The sequence below is a fragment of the Chamaea fasciata genome, unplaced genomic scaffold (genome assembly GCF_029207755.1).
Source record: "Chamaea fasciata isolate MVZ Bird 193981 ecotype frontalis unplaced genomic scaffold, bChaFas1.0.hap1 SCAF_1, whole genome shotgun sequence".
NCBI lineage: Eukaryota > Metazoa > Chordata > Aves > Passeriformes > Sylviidae > Chamaea > Chamaea fasciata.
The window spans coordinates 139,211,954-139,227,922 of record NW_027094086.1 but is presented as its reverse complement, the minus strand read 5'-3'; the positions used below and the strand labels follow the sequence as shown (position 1 = coordinate 139,227,922).

General features: G+C 42.5%; 1 protein-coding gene across 1 annotated transcript in view; it reads left to right on the top strand.

The window, feature by feature from the left end:
• The first annotated feature begins 664 nt into the window (after positions 1–664).
• Positions 665–15,969, top strand: part of ITGB1 (integrin subunit beta 1) — a 43,557-nt gene continuing 28,252 nt past the window's right edge. The window contains exon 1 of the mRNA XM_066200083.1: positions 665–823. Within this exon, the coding sequence (XP_066056180.1) occupies positions 815–823 (9 nt within the window). The 5' untranslated portion in view covers positions 665–814. The remainder of the gene's footprint in view (positions 824–15,969) is intronic.

Sequence of the window (15,969 nt, the reverse complement as noted above, 5' to 3'; positions counted from 1 at the left end):
GAACGTCATGGTTCTTACTTTTTTAAAATCGGTAATTTCTCAAGTACCTACAGTAAGGGACACTTTAAAATACCAAGGGCACGCTCTGAACACCAGCGGGCTGCGGCCGAGCGACTGGGGGAAAGCCACTTTTTAGCTCGGGGCGTATGTTAGCACCAGACAAGCCCACTCATCGCTTAGTGACTTCCATAGCCATCAATCACTTAGTGACTTCCATTGCTTTTGGAAACAGCTGCCAACAAGAGAACGGGGATCCCCTTTGCCCAGATTCCCCGCTGTCGCCGCGCGGGGAGCCAGGCAAGGAGGGGAGCAGGAGAACACCTCTGGAAAAGGGCTGGGCCCGAATAGCCCTTCGGCCCCGGCGGGGCGAGGAGGCCGCGGGGCAGCCCCAGCCCCGTCCCCACCCACCGGCCCAGCCCGGGGGCTGCGGCGCTGGGCCCGGCGGCCGGGCCGCGGGCAAACCCCGCCAAATAAGGCGCTGGCGGGCGGCACGGATGGAAGCGGGAGGGAAGCGGGCACCCAGCCCTGCCTGAAGAACGGCTCTCCCGTGCCTGCCCGCCGCGCCGCAGACGCCTCCCCGGCCCGCTTGACGGCAGCGAGGAGGAATGTGTTTCCGGGGCGGGTAAAGGCGAGTGCGGACCTCCCCTCCCCCGCGGCCGGGCTCCCGCTGCAGCTCGGAGCAGGCGGCGGCGGGCAGCCAGCGAGCAGCGAGCCCGGGCGTCCCGCCGCGCCCAGCCCAGCCCTGCCCAGGACGCCGGGGCAGAGGGAGCCGCAGCGAGCCGGGCAGGCCGGAGCGCGCCCGCTGCCCGGAGCCATGGCCGAGGTAACGGGAGCACGGGCGGGGATCGCAGCCGGCCGGGAGCGGGATGAGCGGTGCCAGTGGCCGCCCCGGGGCTCAGCGCCTCGGGCGGGCTCCGGCGGGCGGTGCGGGACTGCGAGCGCCGCTTCCCCCGCCGGGAGCCGCCGCCGCCCCGTGTGCGGGTCCCTCGACGCCGGCCCCGGGCGGAGGACGGGACGCCGCCTCCCGCCGTGCCTGCCCGGCGCTGTGGGCGGGAAGGTGTCGGGCCCGGCCTGAGGCTTCCTGTGGCGGCGGGACGGCGGCCTCGGGCCTCCCGTGCCGCCGGGGCCGGCCGGGCCTTTGTCCGCTCGGGGCCGGCCCTGCCCGGGCAGCGCCCCGACCCGACCCCTCCTCTCCGAGAGGGACGGAGCCCGTGCCGGTGCTGTGTCCTGTCCCGGCCGCCGCCTCCCGCCGCTGGTTCCCGGGGAAGGGGCAGCACTCGGCTGGGAAAGTTTCGGGCGGCTTCCCGGGAGGGAGGGCGGGCGTCCGAAGGGGGACGGTGCCTTCCGCGGGAAGCGGGCGCTGGAGGTACAGGAATGGGAACGAAAGGAGCGAGGCAGTGCAGGACTTGAGTGCTCAGGGTTTTGACCTGCACGTACCTGCAGAAGGCGAGCACTGAGAGCGGGGTATGTGCAGTTTGAATGACGGGATGGTCGCAGTGCAGCGTTTGGCTGCTCGATCCGTCCAGACTGGCTCTGAGCCTCTGTAGCTTGCTATCAACTTGTGTCGGGGTGGCAGTGGGAATGTGAGGCCTCTGTGTCATGTCCTGCATGGGGGTTTCTGAAAAATCTTTCAGCAGTAGCGCAGTGCTTTGTCTCCTGTTATTGCCTTCATTTACTGGTGGTTGGAAGGAAACATGAAGCGATGGGAAATTCATTCTGACTCACTGTTTAGGCCCATGTCAGATGTCTTTATATTATGGAAAAAGTATCTGCCTGTTAAACTCATTAGGTAGTCTTTGTGACCGTTTATGAAAAAAAGTTGATCAGCATTCCTGTTTGCTTCATTTGTCCTTGATAGAATACAACAGTCCATTCATGCCAGCACATGTGCACATAGCTGTTGGGTGAAAATGTTGATTTTTCTGGTAGATTTGTCATTGCTGCTACAGTCCTGTTCATGCCAAGATACACAAACCTTTAGGAGTAAGGATTGTCTCCGTTTAGATCAGTGGAACCACTCACGGCTAATGCTACTTGTGTGCTAAGGTGTTGAAATGAAGCAGGACTTCATTATGTGGAAACAGATTTAAATGACTTGTACTCCTGGCACACAGGTCGTTTGGTAGGTGATGGTGGTAGTGTGAGAAAAATTAGTTTGAGAAATGAGACAGGTTGGTACAGTGAGGGGGTTTTGTTGTTCTTGTTTTTTTATGTATGGGACTTTTTAAAGTAGTATTATACTACTAGAAAGATGTAAATTAGACTAAATTAAACGAGACTAGGAGTCGTAAAGACATTCATTGTCCACATCCATCCAGCGACGAAACCGATGATTCATTCTCTTGTCACAAAAAATATTACTTGCCTCTGGGAAATGATTAAGTAGCATTTTGCAAGCTCGCCTAAGGCTCTATTTATAAGGGTTGCAAAAACAGTGAGCCACTGGCAATAAGTTGGCAAGACAAGACAAGTTTAAGATGTGAACACCTTCAACTTCTGTCCTTTTCAAAGATGTTTCAGCTGAAAGGTGAAAAGCTGACAGGCATGCATAATCTTAGCTTGATCAAAGTTGGAGCTGGTAAGTGCTGTATCTGTTTGCCAGCCACACGACAAATAAACCATATTTATTTCAAAATGAAATGTCAGCAGTTAAAACTCTGGTGTTCTTTCTGGGTGCAGCCAGGGAGCTCATTCTGCTGTGGTCAGGCATCTGATCTGTGCCATGTCCCCAGTAATGCCCATCCTTGTGAAGGACTGATTTAGAGGATTGCTTGTTTCTCTAAGAATACACGTGAATTTCTGATGGGAGTGCAGAATTTCTGTACTTTGTCTTGAGTGTTTTAAATGACTCAAGTGGTTTGCCTTATACCACTTCCTTTGGGAAGTGATTCCCAAAGCTGAAAAAAAACTGTCTGAGAACTTTTCCTGCTGTTCTTTCTTCCTGATTCATGATTTCATTCGTCTCTCTAAACCGTCCTCTCTGTACCTCTCATTGAGTAGCTCTGCTGTCGTTCAGATTTGAAAAAGCTTGTTTGCTGCTCGTAGCAGCAGCTCAGGAAGTAGATAACTTGGGGAGAGCCATGCACACATGGGGTGGGCACGTGCTGTGGTCGCCCTTGCCCTGAATATAATTCCCTTGCTGCTGCTGGTATGAGTGCCCATCAGTTGTTTGTAAATAGTTGTCATGCCTACCTTTCCACCCAGTCTCAATTTAGCTGAGTTATGTGATGCACACTTAGCTTGTGGTTCTCCCAGCTTCTCATCAGTCTGCTGTAGGCTTCGTGGTTGTCTGTGGTTCTTGGTACTGAACCAAGGTGCTGTAGCTGTGATTGCTCAACAGGCTGTTAAGTACCTTCTCTTGATGGGACCTTTTAGTAAGCAAAGGTTCTAGTTCTGCATCGGGCTCCCATTCCTTCTGGTGGACAGCCATGCAGAGTCCCTGTTGTTCTCCTGCAGATGGTCCTGGGGCCTGGGTTTCTTCAGTGTGGAAGTGCTCATGATGCCTCGTGCAGCCTTTGCTTGTGTCACCTGTCACTGCTGCACAGGAGGTGGATGTGTGAACTGTGCTACTTTCTCTGGTAGTTCTCCTCACATGGTGTAGGAAGTGGGTTTTGTGGAGGAAGACTGGATGGAGCTTGCTGGCCACTGGTATACCTGACCTTCCTCTTCCTCATTCCTTTCCAAATGTGTTTTGTACCCCTTCCATGTAAGACAGACTGTTGCAATCAGTGAGACATTGCACAAATGAAGTTAAATCAGTATTAATCACTAGCTTTAAGATTGCTCATGCCACCTCATGTGGCACGTGGAAAAGACATTGATTACATAGATACAGAGAAGACAGAATCTATACTTTACAACAGCCGAGCCTATTCTGCCTCCTTTGCTTTTCTAGAACGTCAAGTGATTTTTTTTTCCCCAACTTTTTTTTTAGGATGGCCAATCCCTTTGGCATCCTTTTAATTCTTAGGAGCTGCCGTCAGCCCTCTGAGTGGGAATCCTTGTTGGGAGTGCCTTTTTTTTTTTTTTTCTTTTTTTTCTTTTTTTTTTTTTCTTTGCCTTTTACACTGCTTCAATTGGTAGAGCTCATAAAGCAATTACATAAATTAAATCAATCTTAAAAATGTAATTAAGGCAGTACGTAGTTAGATTTATTTTGGAAGTGTCATTAAAAAGTACTTGCCAGTATGTGTACTATTCCCCTGTGACTAGATTTTTAAGTCAGCTGCTATATTCTGTGCCTGGTAGAAAATTTCCGGTCTCCCAGCAGCAGAAAACTCGGAGTTCAGTCTGTGTTTTCCTGCCTCTCATCTCCCATCTGTCTTTATATTGCTGATTCTACAAATTGTTTCACTCGCTCCGCTCACCTTGCCTTGAAGTCAGGTTCCAGTAGCAGCGTTCTCTCTGCCAGTTCTAACGTTGCTGGTTTGATAGTCAAGCTTTTTCAGGCTTCTGCTCTGGCACAGGTGTGCAGGGATGTTTTTTAGACAAACACATCTCAGAGCTGCACATGATATTAAGTTTTTGTTGTAAGGGAGAGTTAGCTGTTTTTTTCCGAAGAGGATGTTAGTTTGCTTTTCAAGAGGGAAGGTGTATCACAGATTTGAGAACAAATGAATAGATGAACAAATTCTGCACCTCTGTCTCCTGGACAGATACTGGCAATATCTGTGTCTGATGTAATGCTCCTTTTGTGTCAGAAAATTAAAATCTGTCGGATAGTTCTAATGCTGCTGAATATTGTCATTTATGGCGGCAGATATGTTCTCTTTTTTTCTGTGTAGTTCCTCCTTGCTCTGCCCTGTGGTGTATTGTGTTGCCAACTTTCTAAAAAGGATGATGTTTCTTGTCATGTGGTAACCAGAGGGGACCACAATATTGACCAGTATCTGTCAGTTTTTGTGGTTATGGCATTTCTGGGGTAGCCTACAAAACCATTTGTGTGTTTACCCACAAATGGAAAGACAAATTCTATTTCTTTTTTTTTTTTCTTTTTTAATTTGTCCTGCATAGGTATGGTCCAGTAACGTAAACTCCTAAAACTGTAACTTAGAATAAATTTATGAGAAGACTCTTTCTCTGAACTTTTTTCTCTCCCACCATTTTCTCTCCCACCATGTGGATTATTAGTGTAAGTACCAGGAAAAAGTATGCACAGCTTTATTGTAAGAAATTGTTGTGGCCTTTAGCTGTGTAAGTTTCTAGCCCGATTTAAGACACATGTAAACTTGCTGAACAGCTTCTGTTGTGAATGTTACACAGAAAATGAAGATTTTGCCTTCTGTGATTGAAAAATGAGATACTATGCACCTTGTTATACATCACTAAATAAGACGATTGCCTTTTCGGTATTGAAGGTGCTCTCTTTAGCAGAATGTTGTTAGTAAACATCCTGTATTTTTGTAATAACCACCTTCTCTTAATTTTCTGTTCATAAACTTGTGTGGCTAGTGGTCTTCTTGGGCTGTTGTATTTTCCCATTAATGGACTGTATGTGTTCAGAGAGATGGTAAAATCTCTATAACCTGTAACAAAATTTGCACATAACCGAGCACATGGTAGGGGAATTAGCCCGATGAGACTATAATATTAATGTTTTCTTTTGCAAAAGGTGATAGAATTCCTACATGTACTCATCTTTGGGTTGTCACTGAGCAGAGGCTCTTTAATATATCAGTGATTTTTTTTTTTGCTATATCTTTCTCATTTCTCTTTACAGTCAGCTGCAAAATAGGTTATGAAACATGCTTTCTGTCTTAAAAGCAGTTTCATGTGCTTTTTTTTTCTTTTCCAACAGCAGCAACAAAATACCATTAGTATTCTTGTGGTTTTATTAGAGGGGAAAGTTTTGAGTAACAAAGCTGAGGCTGGAGTCTTAACTCTGTTATTGCGTGTAAGAGCTAAGAAGATACTGATCTTTTCTCGCCTTTTCATTCCCTTCTATCGCAGGAAATGTTTTGTGAATCTTTGTTAAATTAATGCAGTTCTCACATTTGTCAGCAAATCATTAGACTATGAAAGTCGCTTTCTCAAAAATTCTAATCTGTAAGACCATGTTTAAGTGCAGATTCGTCTTTATATTGCTCATAAACTACAACATATATAGTATCTAATGCCAGTATTTCCTCCCCCAAATGATTGGCATCATATGTGTAGTTCTCTTATTTCTGCTTTGTGTTTTGTATGACATCACTTACTTATACTTAACTTAGTCTTAGTTTTGACTCACTTAGTTTTAACTTCTGCTCTTGGTACATCCTAGTGCAAAAGCAGGAAGAAGGGCTGTTGTTTGTGCGAATTCTTGTTGTTTTAAACTATAAATTTCTCTGTAGTATTTATACTATGAAGAAGTACTTGCATGTAGTTAATTTTCTGTTACAGCTATTAACATTTTTTTTTTTACTTTATAGATGTACAAGTAAAAACCTTTTTGATATGGAAGTTAAAAAGTAAAAGAGATACCTTCTTTTCTCATCCTTTGTGGTAGAATGAAAAACAGTAATTATATATTGGGCTGAACTGAAACACTGAACTTACCCTCGTTTAAAGATGACTGATTTGTGGTTATTTAAAAGAGAAGAAAAGTAATTGGATTAGAATCATTTAGAAGAAGTCAGTATTTCACTTAGGAAATGGTGATGAGTCAAAGGTGGTATCTTGGATATCAGTGCATACTTAGTCTCTGGGAAACAAACCTGAACCTGGGATGTGTAGTTTGGCATAATCTTTCCTTTGAAGTGAATACTGAGATAAGGATGTGTCCATTCTGCAAGGGGAAAAGGAGGATAACCTGTGATGCTGGTGTTTCTTATTTTTCTTTGGTAAAATTGTAGTTTGATGTGTCTTAACATGTGCTAACCTTGGGCAGTGGCGCCGAGAGTCACATCTTCCCCTTGTGCAGGAAGCTGCTCTACAAAACCATCTGATCTGTCCTCATGTGCCCTGGGTCCTTGTAGGCTGGCAAGACCTGCTGGGAATGATCTTCCACAATGCAGAGGATGCTCTCCCAGTGAGCAGCGGGGTAACCAGAGCATCCTGGGGACCATGGGAGGTCATTTGAAGGACCTGACATTCTAGCAGCTTGGCCAGCATCCTCCACAAATTCAGCTGCTCAGATATTAAATTGGCAACATCCAGCTCTGCCTGGACCCTCAGCTGTCTGGTTTTCCAGATCTTGGGTAAAGAGGTTTTGTATAAAGATGAGTACAACTGAAAGGAAGGCCTGTTTCTGAAGTGGAGATAAATGTGAAAGAATGTAGTCTTTTTGATGTTAAATCAAAACACTCTCACAAATGTCAAAAGATGACACATTTTAGTAGTAGGTTATCGAGAAATTTGGAACAAATTTTATATCAGGATGACTTCTGATATTGCTAACACATCTTTCAGAATGGAGTGGCTGAAGGCTTTATGCTTGTCCAGTCAGCAAGTGAAATGCTCCCTCTTCTGTTAATGAAAAGGAGAAATGAAGAAATCTTTGCTGTCATTATCCGCAAGGTTGGCTAGGGTAAGCGTGGTTGATGTGCTGCCAGTGAGTTCTGGCTGGGCTTTTTTCTTATTACTCTGATGTTTTATTTTCTTGTGTATTAGGGAATTAGTTTTAGTGGGCTTAGGATAAAGTCAAGAATTACCTTCTCAGAGGTTTCTTTTGTGCTTTTGCAAGGTTGTATTTAGTGTGTGTTACTGTGCTGACTCTGTGATGCCAGGTGGAGATTTTCCCAAAGCTGAAAGGCATGCTATAGCCCATCTGCATAAAATACAAGGCTTATCAGTTTTTGAATTGTCAATTTGCTGATTTTGTGCAGGAATAAATGCAAAATCTATCTTTCAGTTACAAACGAATGTATATAACTTACATGAATTTCCAAAACATCTGAAAGTGTAACATTTTAGAAGATAACACTTACTGTGCAGTTCAAAAATGGGGAGTGATTTTTTTTGTGTTGTTTTTGTCACTTCTATGCAAATACAAATCAGTGTGAGAAATAAATGTACAAGAACTTCAGTGTAATTTTTCCTGGGTGTGGACTTCAGCATAAAAAAGGAAGCAGCAAATTTCCTTTTTTGGAAGAACATGCTGTGCATACCAGCTATAGGTTGTTAAAAACGCATAATAAAATCAATAAATAGCAATAAACATTTTTTTTTCCATGTATGTGTTATCTCCCTCCATTACACATGTTGTTTACATAACTTTGCAAAGGCTAGACTAAAATGTTACACAGCCATGTTACAGATATCTCATTTCAGTGAAACTTCAGTGAACACAATTTCAGTGAACTCAACTTCAGCTTTAAGGAGGAACTATACTGTGTAAGATTGCTGCCAGCATTTTTGCCATTGCCAGCTGTCGCGTTTGGAGAGTATTTGGAAAGCAATAAAAGAATTTGCACAGATACTGCTTCTTTTTTGGTCCATAATTCACAATGCAGTTTCACTTTCTAAATGAATAATACCTGTATTTAATATGATTAACATTGGTTTGTAGCTGGAAGCAATTTTAATGCAGTGTCTCTGCAAAGTTAGGAAAAAAAATAGCTCACTCATTATGATAACTCAAAACTCTGCAGCAGACAATTGGTTTCCAAATTTACCAAAATGTTCCAGTGGCTTTTGAACCATGAATTCAAGTAAAATTACATTTAATTTTCATAGGAGTGTGATTCTGCAGCAATTTGTACCAGCTGTAGGTCTCAACTGTCCCTCCTGCCTGTAGCTGTGCAGTTTTGCCATCCTGCTTGCATCAGCTGTTGAAGCTATAGGGCTGTACATCGAGTTATTGAAATAACTGTTCTGGTTAAAAAACAGCTTGGCAAAAAATTAATTTTCAGCTAGATCAGCTTTTGCAGCTGGGAGACCACATGCACTGCGAGGGGCGTGCTTCAGAGCCAGGGGAGGAACGGGAAAACCTGCAACTCATAGCGAGAGCGTGTGGCACTGTGGCAGTGCCGAGATAAGTTGGCATAAACTGCCGTGGAACCTCACAGCATCTGCTCGTGCCTGCTTCAGTGCTCTTCTGACTTGAGTAATCCATCTTAACTTGCTAGATGAGGTGAGAAATCACTCAGCAAGGTGTTATTGCTCAGCTTGTTCCACTGGCTCAGCCAAGAGGTGAAAGTATCGTCCGCAGTTGGCACCAGTGAGATGAAGGGTGCAAAGTGGGGAATTTTAGGGTCTGGAGAACTTGAGCTGTCACCTGGGTTCACTGGTAGCAAACTGGTACATGTACTTTACTATGAGAAACCTCATCTTCTATTATCTTTTGCAGTGCTCTTAGAAGCAGGACTCCAGGCTTAAAATCCTGCTCTGGAAAGCAGCAGAAGTGTATGAATAGGCAGATTTTTCAGGCAAGGACTGCTTTTTATGAAGTACTTTGTGATGAGTCTGGGTGGTTTTGGTTTTGATTTTTTTATTAAAAAGTCTTTTAAGGTTGAAGCTATTTTTTTTTCCTGAGATTGATGAGCTTTTTGCAAGTGCACAAATTTGCATTGAAATCTGGGTGAAGTCCACTGTTTGTTTCAGTTTGTGCTTCTGCCTTGCCAGTTATCACTGCCGTTGAATTGATAATCATCGTTAGTTATGTACACAAAAATATATATCATACATATGAAAAAATAAATATATATAGAATTAAATTATATTCAAAATCTCATAGATACAGATTTATAAGGCTGTATGCAGTTCTGTGGGATGACCAGTTTTTTATTATTTCTGCATGATCATTTTTCTGGACACTTACCTGGCATTAAAAGAATGTTGAGGATAAGAGTTGTTTCAGTACAAGTCTCATTCTAAATTGTGTTTGAATAGTGAATATATAGTGACTCTTTTTAAAACCTTGATGTTAAATATTTGAGTGTTATCTGTAACTATTATTTTATGTGCTTGCTATTCAAATTCTGAACTAAAATATGAACAAACAACAACAACAAACCTAAAATGTTTCAGTTCTCTGCTTGTGTTAATTTTTTTTGCCAACTAATTTATTCTGATAACCTGTAAAAATAAAATCACAGTAGTTCCCCAAACTGGCTGGCTGTGTTGCAGAGCATTTATAAACAATTCATCCAAGATCAGCTTAGGATAGTTGGCCTGTGACAGCCTCAGTTTAGGCTAGTTTAGCAGCAGAGAACCCAGTGTAATTTTGAAGGGCAGTCAGTCTGACAGCCACCTGCTCCTTCTTAGAAGCTGTTTGCTCAGCACTCCTCTGTCTATGTGGAGGTCTGGTTTTCACTGAGGCTTACAGAAAGTGGCTTTTGACATGGAGGGGAAGGGGAAGGGCTCAAGGTCCAAGTGGAGCTGGCTTGGGATAGAGGTGAGGGAGGTCCCTGAGTGGTGGTGCAGAGTCAGAGGTTGCTCTTTTGGAGATGCTGCAGCACTGCTGATGCATTCAGCTGCAGTTAGCTTTCATCTGGGTTTTGGCTGTTGAAACTGCACCCTGAGTGTTAATGATAGTTCCTGGTGGGTGAGCTCTGCCATGTAACAACAGACAAGTTTCCGCTGAGTTTGCTCTTTGTGGTGTGCCAGCTGCTGGCTTCCTGCAGTACCTGCAGCAGTAGCCAGCAACACATTTGCAATTGTTTTTTCTTAAAGAAATAGATGAGTGAGACATTACATTTATTGAAATTCTCTAGCGTTTTACTTAAGAACATACTTGCCTCTGTTCTGCTTTTCCTTTAACAGAAAAGCTTGAATTAAAGTAAGTTTAGCCAGATGTTGTGGCAGTCATGGAGAGGCAATACAGCCTCGGAAGCATCAGTTACAGTCAGCTGTGTAAGAGCTATATTTATATACTTAACTAAACTTTTCATTTCCCCATGTAGATAAATGTGAGGTTTAAGTTGCACAAAATTAAATAGTGTCTTTATGGGAGTAGTAAGTGGTGCAGAGTGTGCAGGAATTTAATACCACTGCACAGAACAGACCCCCATGTTTTCTACTAGAATGGCTCAAATTATTATGTGGTATTCCTGATTGTAATCTGCCTGTGCTAAACTTCACCAGGAAGTCTTGTAGGCTGAAAAAAAACCTATGTAAACAAGTTAAATATCCAGTTCACACTTTCTCCCACGAAAAAAATGGTGTTATATTTAAACTAGAGAAGAAATTAAGTTATTATGGCAAAAACAACTTATGGTTCTAAAAGCATTTGAAAAGTACTGAAACAAGAGATTTTTAAAATTCTGCTTTAATCAGAGTTACGTGAGGAGATGCTTGTAATAATAAAATCCTGAAATATTTTTTACAGAAAAATGCCTACTGATAATAGCAAGATTGAGTAGGGTGATAATTCTTAAAAATTTCTGGAGACAACATGCTTTGAGTGAGTAAGGTTGCAATGAGCTATTGGAAGCTTATGTTTGAAAGAATATGGAAAAGGGATATTTTTGACAGTAACAGTTTTAAGGGGGGGAAAATTACATATTTTTGTTATTGCCACATGTCCACATTTTATACTTACCTTAAAGAGAGGGATTTTTAGGTGTGCATGTTTAGAGGTGCTGTAGATGCAGCAAACACTTTCAACCACAGTATCGAGGTAGCAATGGGCTTGGTGTGTTTTAGTGGTTTAGGCTTGGAGAGGTGCCTTTACAGGGTGCTTGCATGTTAGCATAAGCAGCACAGGAACAGATTCTATTGTTTTGTCCTTTCCTAAAACTCAAAGAGCTTCATAGTATCATATTCCAGTAAGAATCCCCAGGTTCTGTGGGCTGGCTGTACCAACATGGGATTTCATAAGCACGACAGCTTGAAAAGTGTAGAGCAAGATGTAGTTGCAAACTGGATTGTCAGAGTTGTAAATGTTGCATCTTAAACTAAGTATAAGCCATAGGTAATTAACATGTAAAGCACATTGCTGATGTTTTAATGAGGTGTAGCTGCAAGTCTGAGTGCTCTGATGGACAGCAATGCAGAGTTGTATTTCTCTCCTAATTTAGTGTTGAATATTAAGCACAATACACCTGTTTGTTAGTCCAATTTTCCAAAATACAGCTGTCAGAGTTTACGCTGTAAGTTGCAGTTTGTGGGTAACTGCCTGGTAAAAGTATTTAAATAAAAAGGAACATTTTCATGAGAAAGAGTACCTGAGTTGGCTCTTGAACAGTTTCGTATGTGTGGTTATCCTGCACAGGTTGCTTGTTCTTGTGAGCTGTGTCTAAGTACTACCTGTCTTTCAAGTGTTGAGATGCTTTCCAAAGCAGCTCCTGAACTGTGGAATCTTGGCTTCAAATTACGATTCAACAGGTCAAGAAAGGGTTACACGAATAATCTCTTCATGTGTGTAAAAAACAAGCCAGGGACAAAGATGGTTAATACAGCAAAGTAGTGTTCTTAAATTAGTAATGATTTGTAGTATGGTAGTACTATGAAGATATAGTCATGAATTACCAGCTGTCTGTGCGTAGCAGTGTGTACATACACTGTTTGAAAAAAGGTCCTTCCTTCAAAAGTGGTGCTGAGTAACCAGTGTTAATCCTGCCTCCACCACAGTGCTCTCCAAAAGGCCTGAGAACAAAGGGAAGAGATCAAGGTTGCACTTGGGGTTTGCTGTCTAGAAAGAGGAAGGCTCTTTGTCAGTAACTGCATCTTCAAGTTGCCCCTGTGCATCTTTCCCCCATTCTTTTACCTTCTGTCAAAATCGTCAGCATGAAATTTGGACGTGTGTGGGTTCTGAAATAGAAATATTTCATGAAAAGACAAATCATGGTGTGATTCTTGGGACTGTCCTGTGCAGGGCCTGGAGCTGGACTTCAGTGGTCCTTGTGTGTCCCTTCCATCTCAGAATATTCTGTGAATAAAGTAAGTGGGCTTTAGAAGCAGTAGTCTTCTTTACAATTTGCTATGGCACTTGTTTTTGTTGTGATGACTATTACTTAAATGTGCAGCTGATTGCAAGAGTTTGTCATTAGGAGAAACTATCAATAGGTTTTGCCAGTGAAAACACAAAAATACAGTGAAAGACATACAGAAATACAGTGAAATCAGGCATGGTATGTAATTTACCGTGCCTTAATAGGTTTGCTATGTTCCATAAAAATCTACGTTCTGTAGGTTATTCTGGCTTTCCAGAAGCTCCCTGGCTGCCTTTGGTTCCTTGTATTTAGCTCCTTGTATTCACTTTTAACTTAAGTCCCAACGGAAGTCCATATAGTTTGGATTGGTCAGGTCTGCAGGTAGAGAGGGATTTCAGCCCAGTGTGCACTGGTCAGAGTCATCATCAACGACACAGGAGGTTTGCAGCCGAGGCTCTCTTACGTGTCTGAGTGTGAACAAATATCTGTTTCCCTTCTGTTTCCTTCAGGGTAGAGAGCATTTGGTGGAAAAAAAAAATGAAGTTCATACTCCAAATGATGAACCCAAGTCTCTGTTTTTTCTCATGGACAATATGCTGTAATTCTGTAAATATTACAGGGAACAGTAACTGGAACCCCACTTATACCTTTTTATCTACCTCCTGTTATATGAGCCCTTCAGTAGGTAAACTAGAGACAAAATTACCAGTTCGTTTTCGGTCTCTGTGCCTTTTGTTCTGTGTAGCAGCTTTGGTTTAATTAAAGCTCTTACTAGTATATCCTGTAGGATGATAGAGCATTCCCAGGAAATGGGAATGCAAACGCTCTGGGGCTGAGGAAGGACCTTTCAAACCCTGTTACCTTACATCCTGTGTATGCCACAGTACTGTAAAATATGTGGGATCCATTACAACCTTCTGTCATGTCCCAGCTGGATCTACTGCATTTTATTTTTCTCATTGTGGAGAGTTGTCAAATACCAGAAAACTTTATCATCTGCAGTTGTTCTGAAACTGCTACCTGTGTTTTTTTTGATTATAGATGAAATTTATGTTTTCCATTAAGAAAAATCTTCCCCTCCACAATTGCCTACAGCCAGGCACCTAACTTGGGCAGATTTGTTTCCATTCCATAATTCAAATCAAAACCAAAAAATACTTTGCATAAAAATCCCCAGTTGCTTTTCATTCCATTATTCAGAACAGTCAGAAAGTTGAGAACTCCTGTGTAACCCAGAAACAAATACCAGCAAATTTTATGTAAAAAGCAATAATATGGTCAAACCATATGAGTACTTACGAAGTCAGTGGTTCAGTCTTGAAGCAGCTGTGTCCTATATAAACTAAAAAACACCCCATACTTTGGGGACACAAGATGATACCATGAACCGCCTTCCAGCTCTGTTCTCATGAGCTGTGGCCTCAGCCTGCTCGTACTTGTACTTGAACATTTTCATTTATTCTGCTGAAGAGGCCGTGTGATGTAGGTGCCCGTGCTGGGATTTCAGCAAAAGACACAAGGTTATTTTAGAAACGAACACCTACTGATTTTTCCCACTCCATTCAGGCCTTTTTGGTGAATTTTAAGCTCTTTGATTTTGTGGGAAATTTTTCAGAGCTGTACGAATAAACTGTGGGGTAGTAATGTAGTGTAGTAACTCAGAGTTAGCAGTTGCGTTACTGTTCATGTTTGTATGCCTTACTGGCCACGGAAGCGGGGCACAGTAGTTTCGATGTCAAACTTGTAGAATTGTGATATCTTTTCTCATGGTTTGGGCATGCAGAAATGTGTATTCTCATCTCTTTATGGACTCCCACCCCTGCCAGGGGAATCTTCTGAACTAACAGTGACATACGCTAATTCTGGCAGGTGACCTTACAGAACCATGCTGGAATGGAGGAGCTGGTCTCCCTAGCCTAAGCAGAAAATCAGTTTTCTGTAGATTTTAACTCTCTTGTAATTGAAACTTAAATCCTAACTGGTTTATTATATATTATTTTAATATATGATGCCTTGATAAAGCAGTGTTTATGGAATCGATTCTCATAAGTGTTTGGAGACTTGTTTTATTCCATTAACTTAGAAATAACTGACAGAAGTTACGTCCGATGTGAAATGCTATTAATTTTTCATGCTGTAGCATCACGGTAGCTGAAGTGGTTATGCCTTAAAGTTTTCTTAGGAAACATTTTGAGTAAGTGGTCTTGATGTGCTGAACTTTTTGTGTAAAAGTTATTTCAGTGCTAAAGAATTTTTTATTTTGCACTTCAGTCTGGGATAACATCCCATTCTTTCCATATTACTGCAAGTAGTTCAAAACCTGCTGTGTTCTTGTCTGTGAAGTTACCAGGGGCAGAAGGAACATTGTGGTCTTGAGCTGTGCTGTTAGGCTGTTAGATAGATAGGCTGTTGAAGGAAGGCTTACCTCTGGAATTCCCATTTGGAATGGTGTGTTGCAAAGTCCAGCTCTTGGGACTGCACTTGTGTTGTCCATCTTGACTTTTCCCATCAAGTTCACTTTCCCTACATGGTGATGCTCTGCTGGCTCATCCCTGATGATGCAAGGTCAGGAGCTGGGCCTCTGTGAAGGGCAGCCATCACAGGGCTGGTCTGCATCCAGGGAACAAATAGTGTTGCAGGCTGAGTTTAGGATTGGATTCTTTGATTAAAATTGGTGGTAGTTTAAGCACCAGTTTTTATCCCAAATCTCTGCTTGCTTCATGAAGACTGCATCACGTAGTTTCTTAATGGTGATCCTGGAATTTACTGTGCAGTGTATTCCAACTATACCTCAATATCACAGTAACACTGATTAAGTAAATAAGATAGCTGTGAAGGTCATAAATGAAGAATTACCAATTTAAGATTTGTGGGAAAATCTATGCCACAGGCTTGAAGGCTTTCATCAAAAGTAACTCCATGTGAAACTTTTTTTTTTTGTACTGGTGCCTTACTCAGCAATATGCTTCTCTCAAAACAGAAGAACAAGATACCATTTTACTGCTTTCACTCCTAGTGAATTGCTTCTTTACAGTGAATAGTTATACAAGCAGGTATGTGTTAGCGTTGTTTCATGTGCAGGCAACTTGAGGACTGTAACCAATGACATCTGTTGCGGGAGTTCTGCTGTCAAGTGTATTTGCAGGTCATTGCTAGAGGTTTGTAGAGTTTGTGT